Raw genomic sequence first — 19,126 nt, 5'->3', positions numbered from 1 at the left:
GTTTTGCCTCCAATGGGTATTATTTATGTCTTAGTTGGAATCAAGTATATTGTACTGTTCTATTTATGCAGAAAAAGGAAATCATTCTAAAGAATAGAATTATTTTCTTATAATGAAGTCTATGGGGGATAGTCTTCCTGTAATTTGGGACTTTCTGGATAATGGATTTCTGGGTAATGGATCCAATGCTTGCATTAAATTATGATGTGGTTTGTTTAATAAACAAAGCTTTTCTTGCCTTTTTAGTGCTTAAGCCTGGGAAAGGACATAATGTGTATGTCCTCAGATGCCTTAAGAATATTTAAAAAAAAAAAGATATTGAAATATTGAATTTAGTGGGCTGGTGGGGGCGGTTTGGGCTTCTGTATACTTAAAATGCCAAGGCCTATTTTAAATGCCAGTCCAGGCCTGGTCCCCAGTGACATTTGCTTGGGGCTTGCATAAGGAAATTCTATAATCTATATTTGGATCCCTTACTGACCATACTGTTTGGGAACAAGGCATAAATAGAAAGCTGTGTAAAGAATAGCTGAAAAATAACAAGTTCTACTTTTTACCTTAAGGTGGTTGTTTACCTTTTCATTAACTTTATGATGTAGAGAGTTCTAATAAATAAATAAATAAATAAATATATATATATATATATATATATATATATATTATTAATTATAATTAATTCGTATTGGAGCCAAAACAATCCTATTGGGCTTAGTGTTTATAGAATTTTTTTTTTTTTTTTTTATGTATTCTTTATTTTTTGGTTTTTCAGCAGAAATGGGGTACAGAAAGAAAGAGGGGAATGGGGTAAGGACATTTATAATGGTCTGCATTTACAATCAGCTTTTGAAGTCAGGAGATAACACAAAGTTTTTTCTATTAATTGAAACACAGTTGGAGAAAGACATTTTATAGAATTTTTTTAGCAGACTTATGGTAGGAGATCTGAATTACGGAAAGACCCCTTATCCGGAAACCGCCAGGTCCCAAGCATTCTGGATAACTGGTCCCATACCTGTAGTTTAAATGTCTTTAATGTTCAATAATTTTACCTGGTGTTTTTTATTCTAAAACCTTTAACATTATTGTTTTAAATAGTTAGTTTTGGAACCAGAAGACAGCATCAGTCTGAAGATCTTGGAGACAGATTCTGACAGTGGTCAGGGCAGCTGTGAAATGGCTTCTGCTGATGATCAGAACAAAATATTGGATTGTATAGAGGACAGAGGTGTGTTGAAATAAAGTTATGCCTTCTGAAAGCAAGAATTTCCTTTAGACACAAGTGCCCCACAGATTGTAGCAGATAAGTTTTTGATCTTGATATAGCAGTCTTGATTTATAAGCGGTGATTAAACATTTAAAGGAGAAGGAAAGGCTAAGTCACTTGGCGGTGCCAAAATGTTAGGCACCCCCCAGTGACTTTAATCGCTTACCTTGTACCCCGGGCTGGTGCCCCTGTTAGGAGAAAACCAGCCTGGGGTACCTGTAGCGAGCGTTTCCTCCTTCCATGTTCACTCTGCCAGCAAAATCCATGGGCCGGCTCATGCGCTGTAGAGTGAAAAGCTGACTTTTTTGTGCGGCTTTTCACTCTACTGCGCATGCACAAGCGCGAACATGGAAGACGAGGCGCTCGCTGCAGGTACCCTGGGCTGGTGCGGTTTTCTCCGAACAGGGGTACAAGGTAAGAGTTTAAAGTCACTTGGGGGTTCCTGACATTTTGGCACACCCAAGTGACTTCTCCTTTTAAATCACATTGCATATTACAGTTATAAAAAAGGCATCATCTGTAAAGTCTGTATCATTGGTCTTCGACATGCTTAGTGCTTAGTAAAGTATGGACTCTGCTTAGATTATCATCTCTCAAATAATCCTTGTGTTAGTTAGATGTTTCAGCTGACTGTCTGCCCTGCAGAAGGTAGTGACTTTTTTTTTCTTTTCTTTTTTTAGGCCATTGTCTTGAGATTAAAACTATGTGAAAGTTGCTTTGTCCATACTTTGTCCATACATTTAACTTGATATTTGATTAAAAAGTTCATTTCAATAATATGCTATTTCCATCCTTTACCCAAACAGATACAGATGAAGAAGAATTCTTGGTGTGTAAAAAATCTAAAAGCAAGAAAATATTGGTGGAAAGTGACAGTGATGAAGAAATGGAAACAAGTAAAATTGCAGATAATGTGAAGGGGAACTCTAAAAATGATGAGGAGAACAATATTTCTGCTCATAGAGAAAAGCCACGAAGAATCCAGTCAGCTCTATTTGATAGTGACAACAGTGATAACGAGGTTGATGTTCAAATGAGTACACGTCAAAATACTATTGAGAGACCTGAGTCAGACCACGGTAGCTTGGAGAAAGAATCCCCTACAGTCAAGCATAAAACAAGCAAGTCCTTGAAGAAACAAGGTGACACCAATAAAGAGAAAAGAGTGAAAAATAAATCGAAGCACAAAATACAGAAAGAGGAGAAGGTTAAAAGGAGGACACAGCAAAAGTCAAAAGTACTACTTTTTAGATATACTAACCCTTCTTTATATTTTGTGTGAGAATTTTGAATTAAATAACATACCCAAGATAAGGACCAATACAAAACTAGCTGTTTATATGAGTATATAAACAAACTACTAGACCATTACTAAGGTGCTCTCAGAAATCATGCGTGTTGTTTGCTTTTTCATGTTTTGATTGCGTTAATGTTTCAAACCTCTATAGTGACTCCTAATATACATAACATACTATATGACCCCTGGGTTTCAGTGCAAAGACACCTTAAGGCTTCATGATACAGGTAAATCCTTGACAATTCTGTGCTTCCTATCTTGTGCAAAAGTTTTGGGAAGACACTTTCCTGTTTCAGCACAGTAATGCCCGCTTGCAAAGTGAGGTCCATACACAAGTGGGGCTAGAATGAATAGGAAGAACTTGACTGGCATGCACAGGACCCTTACTTCAAGCCAACTGACCCTTGTTCACTATTGGTGACCTTGGCCCTAAGTAGTGTATATACCTGTTAGTAGACCTTGTCTTGCATGCATTTCTGTCCATAACACTTCCGATGGACTTCTTAGTTTCTTAACCTTTTAAAAATTATGAAAGTATAAAAAAAAATGTCTATCTGCAGTACTTATTTCTTTTGGAAGAGAAATCATCCTATGCTATAGATAATTTTTGACTGTCTTTGTTTTTTTAGGCAGTGAAGGAGGATAGGCCAAATTTAAATGACAGTGGCTGCCTACTCAATGGAGATCTTTTTGAAAACGAAGTGGGAAGTGGGGTGGATTCTAATGAAGAAGAGGAATCTCTTGATGCTATCCGCACAAAAATAAAAGGAAAACTGAATAGTCATTCTGTAAGTATCAATGTGATTTTTGAGTATCATTAAGCTAAAGAAAAGCATAGTATAGCAAGTGTTACAGTTTAGCAACCATCAAAATATCAAACAAAGCTATTTGTTCACTTTTTGTCCATTGTGCTGTCTAGCATGCTCTTTTGAATCAAGTACCTGTCAACGTTGATTTCTTAGAGAAAGGAGGACATTGATTTGCCAAAAATAACATTGTGCTGATTCACCAGCATGCCGTAGGCATTTTTATAATAAATAATTTATACAATTATTTTTTTGTTATTGTTAGACTGAAGATTATGAAGGCTTTGAACTTGAAACTGAAGGGATGCAAGAAACCCAAGAAAAACGAAAGGTACTTTTGAACATTTTTCACATTATAAGCAAGTAATTGGGTTTTCTTTTGCAAGGAGGAATAATGATGTTTTGTTAAGGCAACAACAAAATATGTTTACGTTTCTATCGTGAAATGGAAACAGATTGCGGTATGTTTCTGTAAGTGGCATGCTGCCATTTTCAGCCATTTCCCATTTTCCCTGATTCTTTCCAGGACCTTGTGCACGTTTTCTGTACATCACATTGTTCTGGACAGCTATTCAGTAGCAGAACACATCCCTAGACGGCCAAAGTGAACCATTAGGAAGCCCCTGAACATGCCAATGTGGCACTTGTGGTACCTTGTGCATTTGTACTTTTCAGTGAAGAGGAGCATCAGCCAGGGTCCAAAGTTAGAAATCATAATCACTGCTAGTGATTTATACTTTCCTTGTCCTTACCATAGGCCATCTGCTACACCTGTAATTCAAGTTTAACACCAGAGGTTGTGAACCTAAAATCATCAAAATAAACTGAAACAGGAGAAAGATGTGGCTTCACAGTGAAAATGTGTTCCTTTTTTCCTAGTGTAGTTTGCAGCTAGAAATAAAATGCTATGATATTAATCAAATTGTGTAGCAAATGGACTTTGATCAGACCAAATACAGTTGAATATGACAAATTTAAACATCCATATAAAAGGCTGATTATTCACTGCAACAGAACACAGGATAAAGGCTACAGGCAACAATATACTGTCCAACTGGCCTTGGTAACAATACCGTTGCATTAAAGATGATATCAATTAGCTGGTTAATGCTGTTATCATTTTAATGAGCCACTGTCTGATGTTGCATTATAGAATATTTGTAAGGAGGAGTAGAAGGCAGCATTGTCTGTGTTTTATGAAATCCATAACTGTGTGCATTCATATTGTATAGGAACGAAAAGCTGCTAGACTTGGTAAAGAAGCCATGAAACAAATGCACAGTGAGACCCAAAGACTGATGCGAGGTAGGGGATCTTTTCCAGATAAATGTTTTTGTCTGCATGTGAAATTGTTTAAATTCCATTTTATTTTATTTATTTATTTTTAGAATCTTCCGTATCTTTACCATATCACTTACCTGAACCGAAAACAATCCATGATTTTTTCAGAAGGCGCCCAAGGCCTCTTTGTCAAGGAAATGCAATGCACCTTATAAAGTAAGAAACGATAGTTGCTCATGGTTCTGTGTAATGTATTTGCATGTATGTATGTATAACTTTATTTATAAAGCGCCACAAGGGTACGCAGCGCTGTACAGTCTTACAATATACACAATTACACACAGGGAGGACAAGTGATATAATAAATAAATACAAATATATAAAGTGCCATGTGATATGAGACACAGTAGGAAGGAGGTCATACCTTAATAGATCTAATTCTTTAAAAGCTATAGCATGGCTGCCTCAGTCACTGCAATACAGCTGTTTATAAAATAGCATTTTCTTACCTGTTATGTTTACATGTGAAGACTGAGGCTTCATGTTAATATATATTCATTTTTCACTTAATGGACTCCTGTCTTGAGATAAAAAGAAAGTAAAATATATAAAGTATATGGGACCATTACAAGAAATGTGCCCGTCTCTACAGAAAGTTTAATTACATGTGTATCTCTATTTGGACACTTGGCTAGACAGGTGAGCCACTACCTCTGCATCAGGAGAAGGCATTAAAATAGCAGAGTTACCTGTAAGTTCTGTTAAAGTAGTACTGTCGTGGGAAAATGTTTTTTCCAAAATGCATCAATTAATAGTGCTTTTCTAGCAGAATCCTGCATTGAAATCTGTTTTTCAAAAACAGATTTTTTTATATAACATTTTGAAATTTCACATGGGGCTAGCCATTCTAAAAGCACAAAGTACAATGCACTGAGATGGCTGCCTCACACCAGTATTACAACTAAAAAAAATACATTTGTTGGTTCAAGTATAAAATTTTAAATAGTGAATTATTTTCTATGTTAACTATAATTTAGAAATAAAATTATAAAATCTTGACAGAATACCTTTAAAGTTAAAACAGCATAATAAAATATCTGTATGGTTATCTGTTTTGCAGGTCAACAAAGTACCAACCCTGCACTGAAGAAAAAAAGAACACCAAAGAGGAAATTTGTGCTGAAGTTCAAAAGGGTGATTATGTTTCAAAGGAAGATTTAGAAATCAGTGAAGAAAATAATTCGTTAAATCCTCAGTGTTCACATGCTGCTGCACTATTAGATGTGCAAAAGGATGCTCATACCGAGGGGATAAGTAAATCCACAGAGACAGTTGTGAATGGTGAAATTAATGAAAACTTGATACAGTTGGACAAGGAGGACACTTTCAACCACAACAACAATGTTCACAAACAAGAAGCAGTTGGATTAATAGCTGTAAATGAAATATTTCAGTCACCTTCTATTCTCCAGCCAGAGAGTACAGTTTGTGAACAAATTCAGAATAATGTAGACAGCAACCTTATGCCTGAGCAACCCTTGCATAAACCCAAGCTATCCAAGCTTGAAAAGCTGCGGGCTCTTGGAGTGGACTTGTCTATAAAACCCCGCCTTTGCCCTAATGATGGTTCTTTTGTCAACTTAGATGAACCAAAGCCGAATAAAGGTATGACTATGAACCTTTTTTTAATTAGTTTTAATTAGTATTTTCAAACATTGTGTCAAGTCTTGTTTATGATGTGTGGACAGGTTTTTTTTTTTTTTAGTTTTGTTTAGCATCCTGCATATGCTCTTAATTTGCTACTGATGTTTCTATTGTTGGTAAGAATTGTGTGAAGGAGCGCACACACTGCTATTGGAAAAGTCTGACGTACTCATGCATAGCTTGTTCTGTCAAATACTGCGAGCTGAGGATAGTGTGATGCTTCAATCATCTAGAGTACAAATGTAGACATACTATTGGAGCAGCTCAATAACAAAATAGTAACGTCCTGATCTTATTACATTTAAAAGCCTATGGCAGTGTTTAAAAAGTGCAGTGCACAAGTGTTATTTGAATAACTTAAACAAAACTAATTGGAAGAATAGGCCAGAATTACTCCTGAACAGTGTGCAAAGCTCATATAGAACCAAATAATTAAAGTTATTTCTATCACGCCTAACAAGAAAGTACAAGGCAACACAAGTTGCGCATTCTTAAAGTACCAAGTTTTCCACAGGAATGTTCTTGCTGCTTTTTGAGGAGTGTATCGCAGCATTTTCTGTGTTTGATAGTTTTTGAATATTCTGCCCTAGGACAGTGACAACACTTGGCTGCACCCTGTAGTAATTCACAGTGCAATACAAATCTTGTTTCTTGTGCAGATGGCTGAAAAGTCTCACATGATACACATTAATAAAGAGAGCACTAAGTTATTTCCTGTTTCTCTCCTAGATCTTTGAATGTATGAAAAAACATCCTTGCTAATTCAGAGTATCTACAGTGTTTGTTCAGTTCAGTGTGCTTCTGAGTAGGCAATGGTTTACTTGTTCTTCACTAATGAATTTCACAGTATGATTCCTTAACATTATAACATCAAAGATCAATTGAACTAAACTGGCTTTTCTCTTCAAATTCTTTTATTTTTAATAAAAAAAAAAACTTTAACTTATTTTGGACTAGAATTTGAAGCTTTGAAGGAGCGTTTCCTGAAGCACTCTTTGCAAAAGGCTAAACCCAGAGCGGAGAGGAAAGTCAATCTTAATATAATCCGCAAGGAGACCACTGCTGATGGAAAAGAAGAACTAAAAGCAGAAATAGTGCCAGTAGTTATGGCTACTGAAAAACTGGATGAGAGCATTCATCAAAAGCCAGGTATTCTTTGTGACACAAGTGTTTTTAGCTTCTTCTTGGAAGTTCGTTTAAATCCATTTTTTGTATTGTCCAGGTGAGAAACTGCAGGCATTGAAATTCAAACTACAGGAGGCAATGAAAGTCCGTCGCATTGAGGAGCGCCAGAAGCGACAAGCCTTATATAAGCTTGACAATGAAGATGGCTTTGAAGATGATGAAGAGGAGGAAGAAATGACAGATGAGTCTGAAGATGATGATAAAAATGCTGAGGTATTTCACATTGCTGAATACAGAATTTATTTTAAATAAATGTTTTAGTTCACAAAGGCATCATCTAAGTTGAAATCAAATTCTTTTTTTTTTAATTTTTATTTTTTAAAGGTGTATTTTATTGTTTAGACATTAGGGAAGCACCGAATCCAGGATTTGGTTTGGGATTCGGCCAAGATTCGGCCTTTTTTGCCAGGATTCGGATTTGGCCAAATCCAGGCTCCTGGCCGAACCGAATCACGTGACTTTTTGTCAAGTAAAGTTGAAAATGTTACCTAATTAGCATATGCTAATGATGATTTATCCCATCTGTAACCTGATTAGCATATGCTAATTAGAAATTAAGAGTTTAGTATTGCAGTCTATGGTTTTCTTAAATAGCACTTCATTAAATGTGCTGGAAAATTATAAAGAATAAAAGAATAATTTTTGGTTTTAGCCTGCCCATTTGATGCCATCATCCTTACTGTTAGTATGCTTTGCCCTTTTTATAACGCACACTTTACACACACTATTCAGTTTGTAACCCTGTCTTCAAGATGGTGCTATAAAGAGGGAGTGCTTTTTTAAATCTTTTTTGCTTATAATTCAAAACGCATAAAATTAAGAAATAATTGGGTAAGCAAAATAAAGTGCAATGTGGTTCATATTAATTTATAACTACAAAATTTCCAGACACTGATATCCCCAGATTTCTTCAAAAAATCCAACCAACAATGCCATGGGGGAATACATCTTGGTTTATTTACGAAACAGGCTAATGTGAGGGATTACTGTTTGATGTGGCGGATATCCCAAATCTGAAAACCATTGGCAGATATAACGGTGCCTTTTGCAAGATGTGTTGTTTAAAATGGAATTACATGAAAAGGCAGCAAAGTTATTTTTAGCAGGAAATCAGTAGAAAATCATAAGCATGTATACTGACCTAGAAAACAATTGTATGTGTAAACATACACCGTTTAGTGACCTGGGACATGACTTCAATATGTCATATCTTACTGGGCACATAAGCATAAGGTCAATAAGAACAGATATTCTTGGCTTTAAAAGGGAGCCAAGCAACTGCAGAATATCTTGAGGTAAAATATGTAAAACACAAACACAGATGTAGGCACTTGGTTTTTAAATGGAATTGCAGTATCTTGGAGTATACATCACCGCTACTATGTTTTTTACAAACTAATGCATTCAGTATTTGATGGCATATTTCCAGACTGCAGATTACCTTGGAGAGGAAGATGAGGAAGAGGCTGGTGATGCTGCTGAAGATGAGGATGATACGGGAAATGTGCCTGAAATTGTTGTACCTGTCCCAAGACCAACAGTAACAACAGATTCCACCCTTATGCTGTTTAAGGACAATTCCTCGAAGATAGGGTAAGACTGTACAAAAATAGTACATTAGTACAGTGCAAAATAAAGTGTGAATCCCATATGCATTTTTCCTGCTGTAATACTACGTTTGATAAAATGGCTGTTCAGCAATGATTATAAAATGATTAGTCTATTAAAGTTAGACGCAGAACAAATATTTTTAAATTATGTACTCGCATAAGGCATACATGGTCTTTCAAAACAAAACTGTTCTAGCCTATTACAATATTGTTTACTTGCAATTTTTTTTCTTTTCCCATGGATTTATGCAATACAGAGATTCACTACCTGATGAAAGTGTATGCAAGAGGACCAACAGGCTAGGTAAATATACAACATTTTTAACTAACCTATCCAATGCATGTACCATATATTATCAAATTTTTATTGTAGCAGATCATTTTGAAATTCTCATTTTTCCCACAGAACCCAGTAGCGCACACACCAAACTTACTTGGATTTATTGTCACAAGGATTTTATCCTGTAAGATTGAAAAGTTTATTTTTTCAATCCACTTAATATAGTTCAGATATAAATTATTTGTATTGCAGTTATCAACTTCAACACATAAGATATGTTACCTAGCCAATTAGTATTTAACAAATCCAGTGGTTATGCCAGTGTTGCTTTATATGCATAGCAATAGATTTGTAGTGTATTAGTGGTATTAAACTCAACCTTCCTAATGCCGCGACCCTCTAATACAGTTCCTCATTTTGTGGTGACCCACAACCATAAAATTATTCCGAAGACCATCGGAAATATGTGTTTTCCGATGCTCTTAGGCGACCCCTGTGAAAGGGTTGTTCAACCCCCAAAGGGGTCCCGACCCACAGGTTGAGAACCGCTGGATTAGATAACCTCTTTCACTAATTTTAACTTTTGTGGTGATATTGGTTCTTTAATCTGTTTTGTATGAATACTAATTAACACTTGGGTGCTCATACGAGTGGTAGTGCAAATTATTAACTCAAACAATTTGTAGTTGAAAATTACTTTCTTCAGACTGCTCTGAAGCCTTTCAGGATCAGTTAAAAGTGTATATACCTCCAATTAGCAATAGATACAAGTATCTTTATTCCATGATATGCTAATGTTAACTAAGCAATACTTGTCTGCAGCACTATTGTACAAAGTACTACATTTCCGTGCCATACTACTGATTTTCTACAAATCTGTGTCTGACATTGTAGTGTATATTCACATAACTTAACATATTCCTCATGTTCAATTTAGAGTGTCTGCTGCATTTTTTTGATTTAAGCACATTTTCCAATTTTTTTTTTACAGAAGATGAAGACTCCCTGTTACCACAATTAAAAGAAAACAGCCATAATAGCAGCTTTGAACTTATTAGTTCAATGATACCATCATACCAGCCATTTAATAAAACGGCTCGGGGTGTTACCAACTCTAACAATGGCGGCTTTCGCTCACCATCTCCAGTCAATTTTAAAACAAGCTTTCTCAGCTCTGCATCAAAAGTATGTAGACAAACTTGTAACACATATTTTACATTGTCGAGTCCAAGATAGTTTTAAACATATGCATGTTGATGGTGCAAATGCTATTTATTATATTAGGGCAAAGTGTTTGTTTATGGTGATTCCCAAAGAGAATGCGTGCACTAATACTGCAATCCCCCGCCACCCAAAATGCAATGGGGGGTGGAGCCAGCTTAACATTTTCTACAGGAGCTCTTAGGACTTGTGTTCTTGTGCACCTACAACGTACTGTTCTACTTGCTCCTGTATTTAAAAATTATTTTGTTAGCATGTGAGGTGGGGCCAGAAGCAAGGCAGCAAAGACAAAATGACTGATGCACTTGGGAACAATAAAAAATTAGTAACATATAGTTTACTACTAGATATACGTTGGGCTTTGAGCAACAGAGGGTCATCAGGAATTAATCTAGCAACTGAAGCAAAACAGCTCTGTAACTTAAAATTATATCATTAGAAACAAGTTTGGCGCTCCATTTGACAAGCATACATTTCTGTTCATAGTGTCTCGATGGAGTAGCACTGTTGCCCTGCATGGGTTTCTTCCCACAAAAAACATACAGACAGGTTAATTAGCTCCACATAAGATGTGCAAATGTGATAGGGACCTTTATATTGTAAGCTCCACTAGGGCAGGGACTGGTGTGAATGGAATGATGTATGATCTCTGGAAAGTGCTCTGGAAATATTTAGGTTTTAAAAAACAGAAAATTCCTAATTAAAAACATTGACTGTTTGCTTTTGTCTTCTTCATGACTGGTTTGTTTACTTTAGTGTGTATTTACAACAGTAGTTTACAATTCTAGTTTTTTTTCTTTTCAGAGCTCCGGCAAGATGTCCGAACCATCCCTTCCTGTGGAAGATTCACAGGATCTATATAATGCCTCGCCAGAACCCAAAGTCTCATATCTCTGTGCTGGAAGAAGCTCACAATTTCAATTTTCATTGGAAGATGACACCCAGAGCCAACTGCTTGATGCTGATGGGTGGGTTATTCTGCTTTGTATTTGCATATTAGAGGCCTTTGCCACAAACAGACTTTTGTAAACATCAGTAAGCTTCAACTGCACTTTCAGTTAAGTGCATAGGATGATACAGGCCTACTTTGAGCTGATGGCATTGTCCAGCTGTCCTGCACTTATTCTGAAAATTCTGGACCAGATAATTGCCCTGTATGTCTACAGAAAATCATTTAAATTCCATGTTTAGGAAGACTTTAGAAGCCCTGTATTAAGAGCACTGTCATCTCACTAGTTATTAAATCTGCACCCACCAGATATTTAGTAACTGTCCAAAAAAAGAGCAGTGAATTAGCTTAGACTTGCACCCAGGAACTCCTTTATAAACTCTATATGGCTGTACCAAACATGTGGGGAAAGTATAAAAGCTTTCACTGAAAGCTGAACTATTTTTTTTTCCTTAATAATTAATATAGCCTACTCATTTTCAAAAAAAGATGACTTTAGATGAGGTTTTAGTCTTTGTATTTTTTTTAATCCATCCAGAGGATTATACAGCCAGCATATAATCCTCAGACAGTGAAATGCATGTTTTCTGGTGTATTATATGTTTGAGGATAACCTTGCTTATTTCCTTTTTACAAAAGTTTTCTGAATGTTGGTCGCCATCAGAGCAAATATAGTTCTGCCAAACACAGGCTAGCATTGGATACAATGGATGAGAATGCTATGGATGCCAACATGGATGAACTACTAGACCTTTGCTCAGGACAGTTCAAAGACTCCATTTCAGGCACATCTCAGGCCACTGAAAAAGAGGCTAAGAAACAGCCAATGGATGAATTGCTTGAATTGTGCTCTGGCAAGTTTGTCTCTCAAGGTAAGCTTGTAATGTGCTTATTTAGTTTTAAACTTTGTTTAGCAAGGCATCCTATACTTCTTCGAGAAAGCTCTGCCTAAATCTGGATTTAGAGAAAGCGGTTTGTTATTCTGGGGGCTGTACAGAGTAATTTTAGAGATTAAAAATAAATATTCTTTATTGTGTAATTTTTTTTACCTTCTCCCTGAAACTTCTGTGGGTGGTTGGTCCTATTCTGTTTACTGTTCTAATTTAATACGTTAGTTGATACACGTCTTATCTTTTGCCCTACTGAGCATGATTTTAATTTGTAGTCTGTTATAGTAGTATCAATAGTTTAATATTCTGCAGATGCTGTTGAGGAATGCACCTATTAATAAATTGTAACAGTTGAGAGTCTGCACCTGGATAACTGGGCTGCCAGACTGAAACACCAGAACAGAAAAACTGTCACAAATAAATACACCAGAAGTAAAGATTTTTCAGTTGCTTTCTGTCTGAAAACATCTGAACTAAAGTTTGGATGGTCAACAAACCATTAAAGTTGTGCTACTCTACAAATAAGCACCTTGTAACAAAGGCAGTTCTTGTGGCACAAATTTGGAATTATTTGGAATAAGGTTGTGTTTTGAAATACCTTCAGGTAGTTGGTGATGTCTTTATTGGAGAATATTTTTATTTAAGTATAATTTACAAAACTGTGTAACACTGGGAAGGATAAACAGTTAATGTAATAAGGTTTGTTTGAAAGCATTCCATATTCTATATTGATGTGGAAGGTGGTGTGAGAAGATCTTTGTATGTATAACTTCATCTATAAAGCACTACATAAATACATAACACAATCTTATAGTGTAGAAAAATACACATGGAAGATAAGCATAATAAAAAGTAACATAGTAAAAACTAGAAAGGGAAGTTTGAGAACAAACTTCATGTTGGGTTGAAAAAATTGAAGTCACTAAATGAAATCTGATCTGTTGTTGGTTCCGCCCACTTTTTCAAACCTTGCACAGTTATATAGTAAAAACCGCTATGCAAAGTTTGGGGACCTTGGTGTTAATGGCATCAATTTATTTTTCCCCACTGAAAGTCAACGAGACATTTGACTGGCGGTTTGGGGGCTCCGCCCACTTTTTCTAACCTGGAACTGCAGCTACCCAGTGACTAACTCTGCAAAGTTTAGGATTAATAGTTAAAAAACAGCAGCAGTTTAAATTTTTAAACCAATAAAAGTCAATAGGTAAATTGTGATTGGTTGGTGGGTGTGCCCACTTTTTCTAACCTTGAGTGAAAGTCACCCAGTGACAAACTGCAAACTTTGGCCACCCTGGCATAAATAGTGTAAGCATTTTGAATTTAAACCAATGAAATTCAATAGATGAAATCTGATTGGCTGTTAGTGGCCCAACCCACTTTACCTATTTTTTGAACTGCAGTCCCGAGTGACCAACTCTACAAAGTTTGGGTACTCCGGTATAAAAATTTTTAGACTGACAGCATTTTACACTTCACCATTGAAAGTAAATGTGATTGACTGTTGGTGGCTCCACCCACTTTTTTCTAACTTTGAACGGCAAATACCCAGTGACTAACTCTGGAAAGTTTAACAACCCTGGAATTAATACTTAAATAATGAAATATAAACTAATGAAATTTTATGGGTGGAAATGGATTGACTGTTGGTGGCTCCACCCACTTGTTCAGCCAGTGACTCGCTGTGCAACGTTTTGGGAACCCTGACCCTAAATAGTGTGAGAAAGGCAGCATTTTAAATTTAAACAAAAAAAAATTAAATAGGTGAAGTCTGATTGGCTTTTGGTGGCTCCACCCACTTTTTAAAACTTAAAAATGCAGTCCCCTAGTAACCTTGGTGTTAATACTTTAAGAATGGCAGCAGGTTGAATTTCCCCATTGAAAATCAATAGGTAAAATCTGATTGGCTGTTGGTGGCTCTGCCTATTTTTCCTAACCTTGAACTGCAGTTACCTGGTGCCTAACCCTGCAAAGTTTGGGGACCCTGGTGTTATTACTGTGAGAATGGCAGCAGGTGGAATTTCTGCCAAGTCAATAGGGAAAATTTGATTAGCTGTTCACAGCCCTGCCCACTTTTGGGCATCCAACAACCATCATATTTTCTTTCAGGCTGACCCTATGACTATGTGATTCAAGTTTGGGGAGTGAAGCCTCAAAGCTGTAAGACTGGCAGCAGTTTCAATTTCCCCATAAAAGTCAATGGGTGAAATTTCATTGGTTTTTGTTGGCCCCTCCCACTTTGGGGTCATCCAACAAATGTCTCTGTTTCATTTGGGGTTGTTATTATGTTTTTCAAGTTTGGAGAGTGTAGCTTCAAAGCTGTAAGCATGGTCGCAGTTTGATAATCTTCCCTATCAAAGTCAATGGGGGGCAGGATCACTTAGAAAAGCACAAGCAACCTGCTCTGCTATAGGGCGAAAAAGTGAGGAGAGTTTGGGTGTTGTACCCCTAAAACTGTAGGAGGAGTAGTGTTTAGAAAATGGGCGCTAAGAATAATAATAATAAGAAAAAGTGGAAGAATAAGCTGAAGTCGAAGAACAGTATGTTGGGTTTTTCAGCCTAATGCTAAAATGTGCTAAAAGACACAGCAGGAACGATGTCTTTGCCCCATAGAGCTAGCGGATAAAAAGCTACACTTGAACCAGCCTGCCTATCTAAGAATGGGCTTCAAACAGGCCTGCTTAAATAAAAGTGTAAGTACCAGAAGCTAGAGATGAATTGAATATAAGTAAGAACTGAAGTGAGGGCATAATTGTAGATAAAGAGAAAACTTTAGACTCTAACAAGATCGAAAGAGTTAAAAAAAGGATGGAGGAGAATAAAAAGTGTTGAGAGAATTCATTTCTCTAGGGGGTCCAAATTGTATGGGTAGCATCTACTTGACTTTTGAAAGTCTGCAAAGTCCTAGGGTGTAGGAGCAAATGTGAAATCCTGTTTATGCTGGCTACACAATAAGTGACTTTCTTGAGATCTAATTATGCAGTCATTAAGCCGTTGCATCTTCATGAAAAGTAAAGAGGTCCAGACACATGGAGGTTATCACAGAGTTTGATTCTGAACAGATTCAACAGAATCTGAACCCTAATTTGCAATTTAAATCTGAATAATCGCAACAGAAGTTTGCTGTCTTCCAGTGCCTTGTGTTTAGAAGTCACATGGTGTTAACTGATTCGTTGCCAAAGAAATATCTTGTTTTTCTCGTGAAGAGCATCACAATTATCCTTGTCCCTTCATTCTCCATCAGCTGACTGCTCTACACAAGATTCTTCTGCTTCAGCTAAGGACAGTTCCGCAAATGAAAAGAAGGACATGTCTGATGTAGCAGCGCTGGGTTCAAGCTCCTTCCTTGCTGAAAGGTAACTTTTTAAATATATCATCCTTTATATAGTGCTGACATCTTCACACAGCTCTCTATATAGATTTTTTTTTTTTAAAGGTAAATTTTTATTGGTTTTACAACATCACAAAACAAAAATACAAAACGGTGTATAATATATTGACATTGAGATTGAAATGGTGTTGAGTCAGGTTTAGGCCAATACAGTCAAAGGTACTATTACTAGGCGTTGTAGTTGTCACAGTGTAGGTGAGTGTGTTTAGTTCTGTCGGATCAGTCACACTTAGGGGCTGATTTACTTACCCACGAACGGGTCGAATGGAGTCCGATTGCGTTTTTTTCGTAATGATCGGTATTTTGCGATTTTTTCGTATGTTTTGCGATTTTTTCGGATTCTTTACGAATTTTTCGTTACCAATACGATTTTTGCGTAAAAACGCGAGTTTTCCTATCCATTACGAAAGTTGCGTAAAAAGTTGCGCATTTTGCGTAGCGTTAAAACTTACGCGAAAAGTTGCGCATTTTTTGTAGCGTTAAGTTTTAACGCTACGAAAAATGCGCAACTTTTCGCGTAAGTTTTAACGCTACGAAAAATGCGCAACTTTTTACGCAACTTTCGTAATGGATACGAAAAACTCGCGTTTTTACGCAAAATTCGTATTGGTAACGAAAAATTCGTACAGAATCCGAAAAAATCGCAAAACATACGAAAAAGTCGCAAAATGTTCGTTTTCAAGTCGGAACTTTTCCAATTCGGGTCGGATTCGTGGGTTAGTAAATCAGCCCCTTAGTGTAAAGGGTTAGGTTATGTGTCCAGATTGTCTTGATTATACCAATTTTCCTAGATCTTGTCAAATTTGTCATAAGCACCCCTTGTTTCATAGGTTAATTTGATGAGGGGGAGAGCTTCATCCACCAGTCTTCTCCAGAATTACTGTTTTTTTGGCGTAGAACATGAGCGTACGCAGTCCGACTCTGGCCACGTTAGTGCATATTATTCCATCTATGACTCCTAATAGGCAAGTTATTGGGTCTACTATCTGCGGTGTACCCAGTTCACTTGCTAGTGTTTCCATTATTTTGGACCAGAATTCGTGTATTGGGGGGACAGGACCAAATCATGTGAAAGAAATTGGCCCCGGGGGATTTACATCTTGGGCAGAGGTCATCCTGTCTCCTCCCAAATCTCATCAGTTTGAGGGGTGTTATGTAGGTTTGGTGCAGAAATTTGTACTGTATGAGCCTATCCTTTATTGGGATTAGGAAATTATAGGCATTTTCTGTGGCTTCCTCCCATTGGTCTTGTGCTAGTTCTGGGATGTCTTGCGTCCAAAGACGGTAGGCTCGATTAAAGGGTGGCTTAATTGTTGTCATAATCTCTTTGTATAGCCTAGATAGTAGTTTGGCTGGAGATGGAGAGAACAGGATGTCCTCTAGGGTTACTGTGGTTATTGTGGGAGGAAGGGTGTAGAATTGTGCGTGAAAGGCGTGCCTAAGTTGGAGGTATCTATAAAATTGTATCTGTTTTCCCAGAGCTCTGTCTTGTAGGTCTTGGTATGTGGGAAACTGAGGACCAAGTGTTAGGTCTCCAAGTTTCTTAAAACCCAGTCGTGGCCAATAGGTGTAGTCTTGTAGTTCCTGTAGGTCGGGTAGGAGGGAGTTGGCCCAGAGTGGAAGTTGGGGTGAGAGAAGTGGCCAAGGATGGTGCATAGTTTTCAAGGCTGTGGTCCATGCTTTATGTGGGGTCAGTAGCGTATGTGGTAGGTTGGTCATATCTGTGTGGTGTCTATAAGGATAAGTGCTTAGGCCTTCTATTGAGTGGAGGATGGACGCTTGGAGTTGTGTATTGGGATTATATGGATTTGGGAGCAAAGCACCAGTGTATGTAGTAGACTTGGGAGGCTAAGTAGTAGAAGTAGAAGTGTGGCAAGGCTAAGCCTCCATTTTCGACAGTTGCTGTTGGCCTCTCCCAGGAAATACGGGGGGTACCATTGGCCCAAATAAATGAAGTTATAGTTCTGTTTAGTTTTTTGAAAAAGGATCGAGGGATTGTAAATGGGGTGTTGTGGAATATATACAGGAATTTAGGCAAATATATCATCTTGATGATATTCACTCTTCCCCAAAGTGTAAGCGGTAGTTTGGCCCAGGTCTTAAGAACTTGTGACAGGGAGTCCATTATAGGGTCTAAATTGAGTTGTAGAAAGAGTTGGGGGTCTGGGTTTATCCATATCCCAAGGTATTTAAAGGATGTAACCCATTTCAATTGTGTCTGCTGGGGAGGAGGGATATGGGGGGTAGGGTCAATGCTAAATAGTTGTGATTTTTCCAGTTAACACGAAGTCCCGAGTATTTGCCAAATTCTTGGACAACAGTTAGCATGGTGGAGAGGGATTCTAATGGGTCTGCTAAATATATCAAAATATCGTCCACAAAGAGGGACACTTTCTCTGTTATGTTGGCAAACTGGAGCCCTTTAATGGAAGCACACTCCCTTATTGTAATAGCTAAGGGTTCTATCGCCAGTGCAAAGAGGCTCTATATAGATTTTTAGTCAAACACGTTAATCCATGCCCCAGTGAAGCTTACAGTTCTTATCTCATTGACACTTATGAACTTGCATTTTTCTGGTATTACCCTCGATTACCAACAGAAAAAGCATGCAGGCGTTGGGAGAATATACAGACTTGCTGCAGATAGTGACCAGGCCATAATCAAAGTTGGCATCCCAGTGCTGCAATTTTTATGGTGTGATTTTATTAAATGTACCTTTCTTAGAACTGAGAAAAGGTCAAGGATACTTAACAGATAAAACATATTGCAGCCAAACAGCATATAGCCACTTTATGTGTGTGTGTGTGTGTGTGTGTGTGTGTGTATATATATATCATATCTATATCTATATATCTATCTATATATCTCTATATATCATATCTATATCATATATCATCCTGATGACGATCCTGTGGTGATCGAAACGCGTAGATGGTATGCTGAAATAAATCACTGACTTGATTGATGCTGTAGCTGTGAGTGCTTTCTACTGTTGAGTTTGATGCATTATTTTTGTCAGCACCCAGCCATTGCCTCGATACTGGTGGGTGCCGATTCTTTACAAGACTATATATAATATATAAGGGAATATCCTATATCAGGCCCAGATTGCCCCATGTACATTCTGACAAAGCGGGGCTGCAGTAAGGTGCCATAAACAGATAGTAGTGACCCCTATAAACACTACAGTTGCCTTTTTACTTTATGTGATGTCATAGTATTAGTATACTGGCATAGTACTGGCAGCCGAC

The 19,126-nt window shown here is 37.3% G+C and overlaps 1 protein-coding gene across 3 annotated transcripts in view; it reads left to right on the top strand.

Moving 5' to 3' along the window:
* The window catches only part of clspn (claspin), a 43,411-nt gene that overhangs the window by 13,591 nt on the left and 10,694 nt on the right, over nt 1-19,126 (top strand). For all 3 annotated transcript variants that reach the window (XM_031896900.1, XM_002938839.5, XM_012957365.3), the window contains exons 2-16: nt 1,096-1,225; nt 2,071-2,501; nt 3,191-3,349; nt 3,633-3,698; nt 4,600-4,672; nt 4,756-4,864; nt 5,769-6,313; nt 7,310-7,501; nt 7,575-7,750; nt 8,967-9,130; nt 9,405-9,451; nt 10,419-10,612; nt 11,453-11,616; nt 12,237-12,469; nt 15,729-15,840. In XM_031896900.1, coding sequence (XP_031752760.1) covers nt 1,174-1,225; nt 2,071-2,501; nt 3,191-3,349; nt 3,633-3,698; nt 4,600-4,672; nt 4,756-4,864; nt 5,769-6,313; nt 7,310-7,501; nt 7,575-7,750; nt 8,967-9,130; nt 9,405-9,451; nt 10,419-10,612; nt 11,453-11,616; nt 12,237-12,469; nt 15,729-15,840 — 2,717 coding nt within the window. In that variant the 5' untranslated portion in view covers nt 1,096-1,173. The remainder of the gene's footprint in view (nt 1-1,095; nt 1,226-2,070; nt 2,502-3,190; nt 3,350-3,632; nt 3,699-4,599; nt 4,673-4,755; nt 4,865-5,768; nt 6,314-7,309; nt 7,502-7,574; nt 7,751-8,966; nt 9,131-9,404; nt 9,452-10,418; nt 10,613-11,452; nt 11,617-12,236; nt 12,470-15,728; nt 15,841-19,126) is intronic.

Source organism: Xenopus tropicalis, chromosome 2, assembly GCF_000004195.4.
Source record: "Xenopus tropicalis strain Nigerian chromosome 2, UCB_Xtro_10.0, whole genome shotgun sequence".
Lineage (NCBI taxonomy): Eukaryota > Metazoa > Chordata > Amphibia > Anura > Pipidae > Xenopus > Xenopus tropicalis.
Note: the sequence above shows the minus strand (reverse complement) of the source record. Positions and strands in the feature narration are given on the sequence as shown.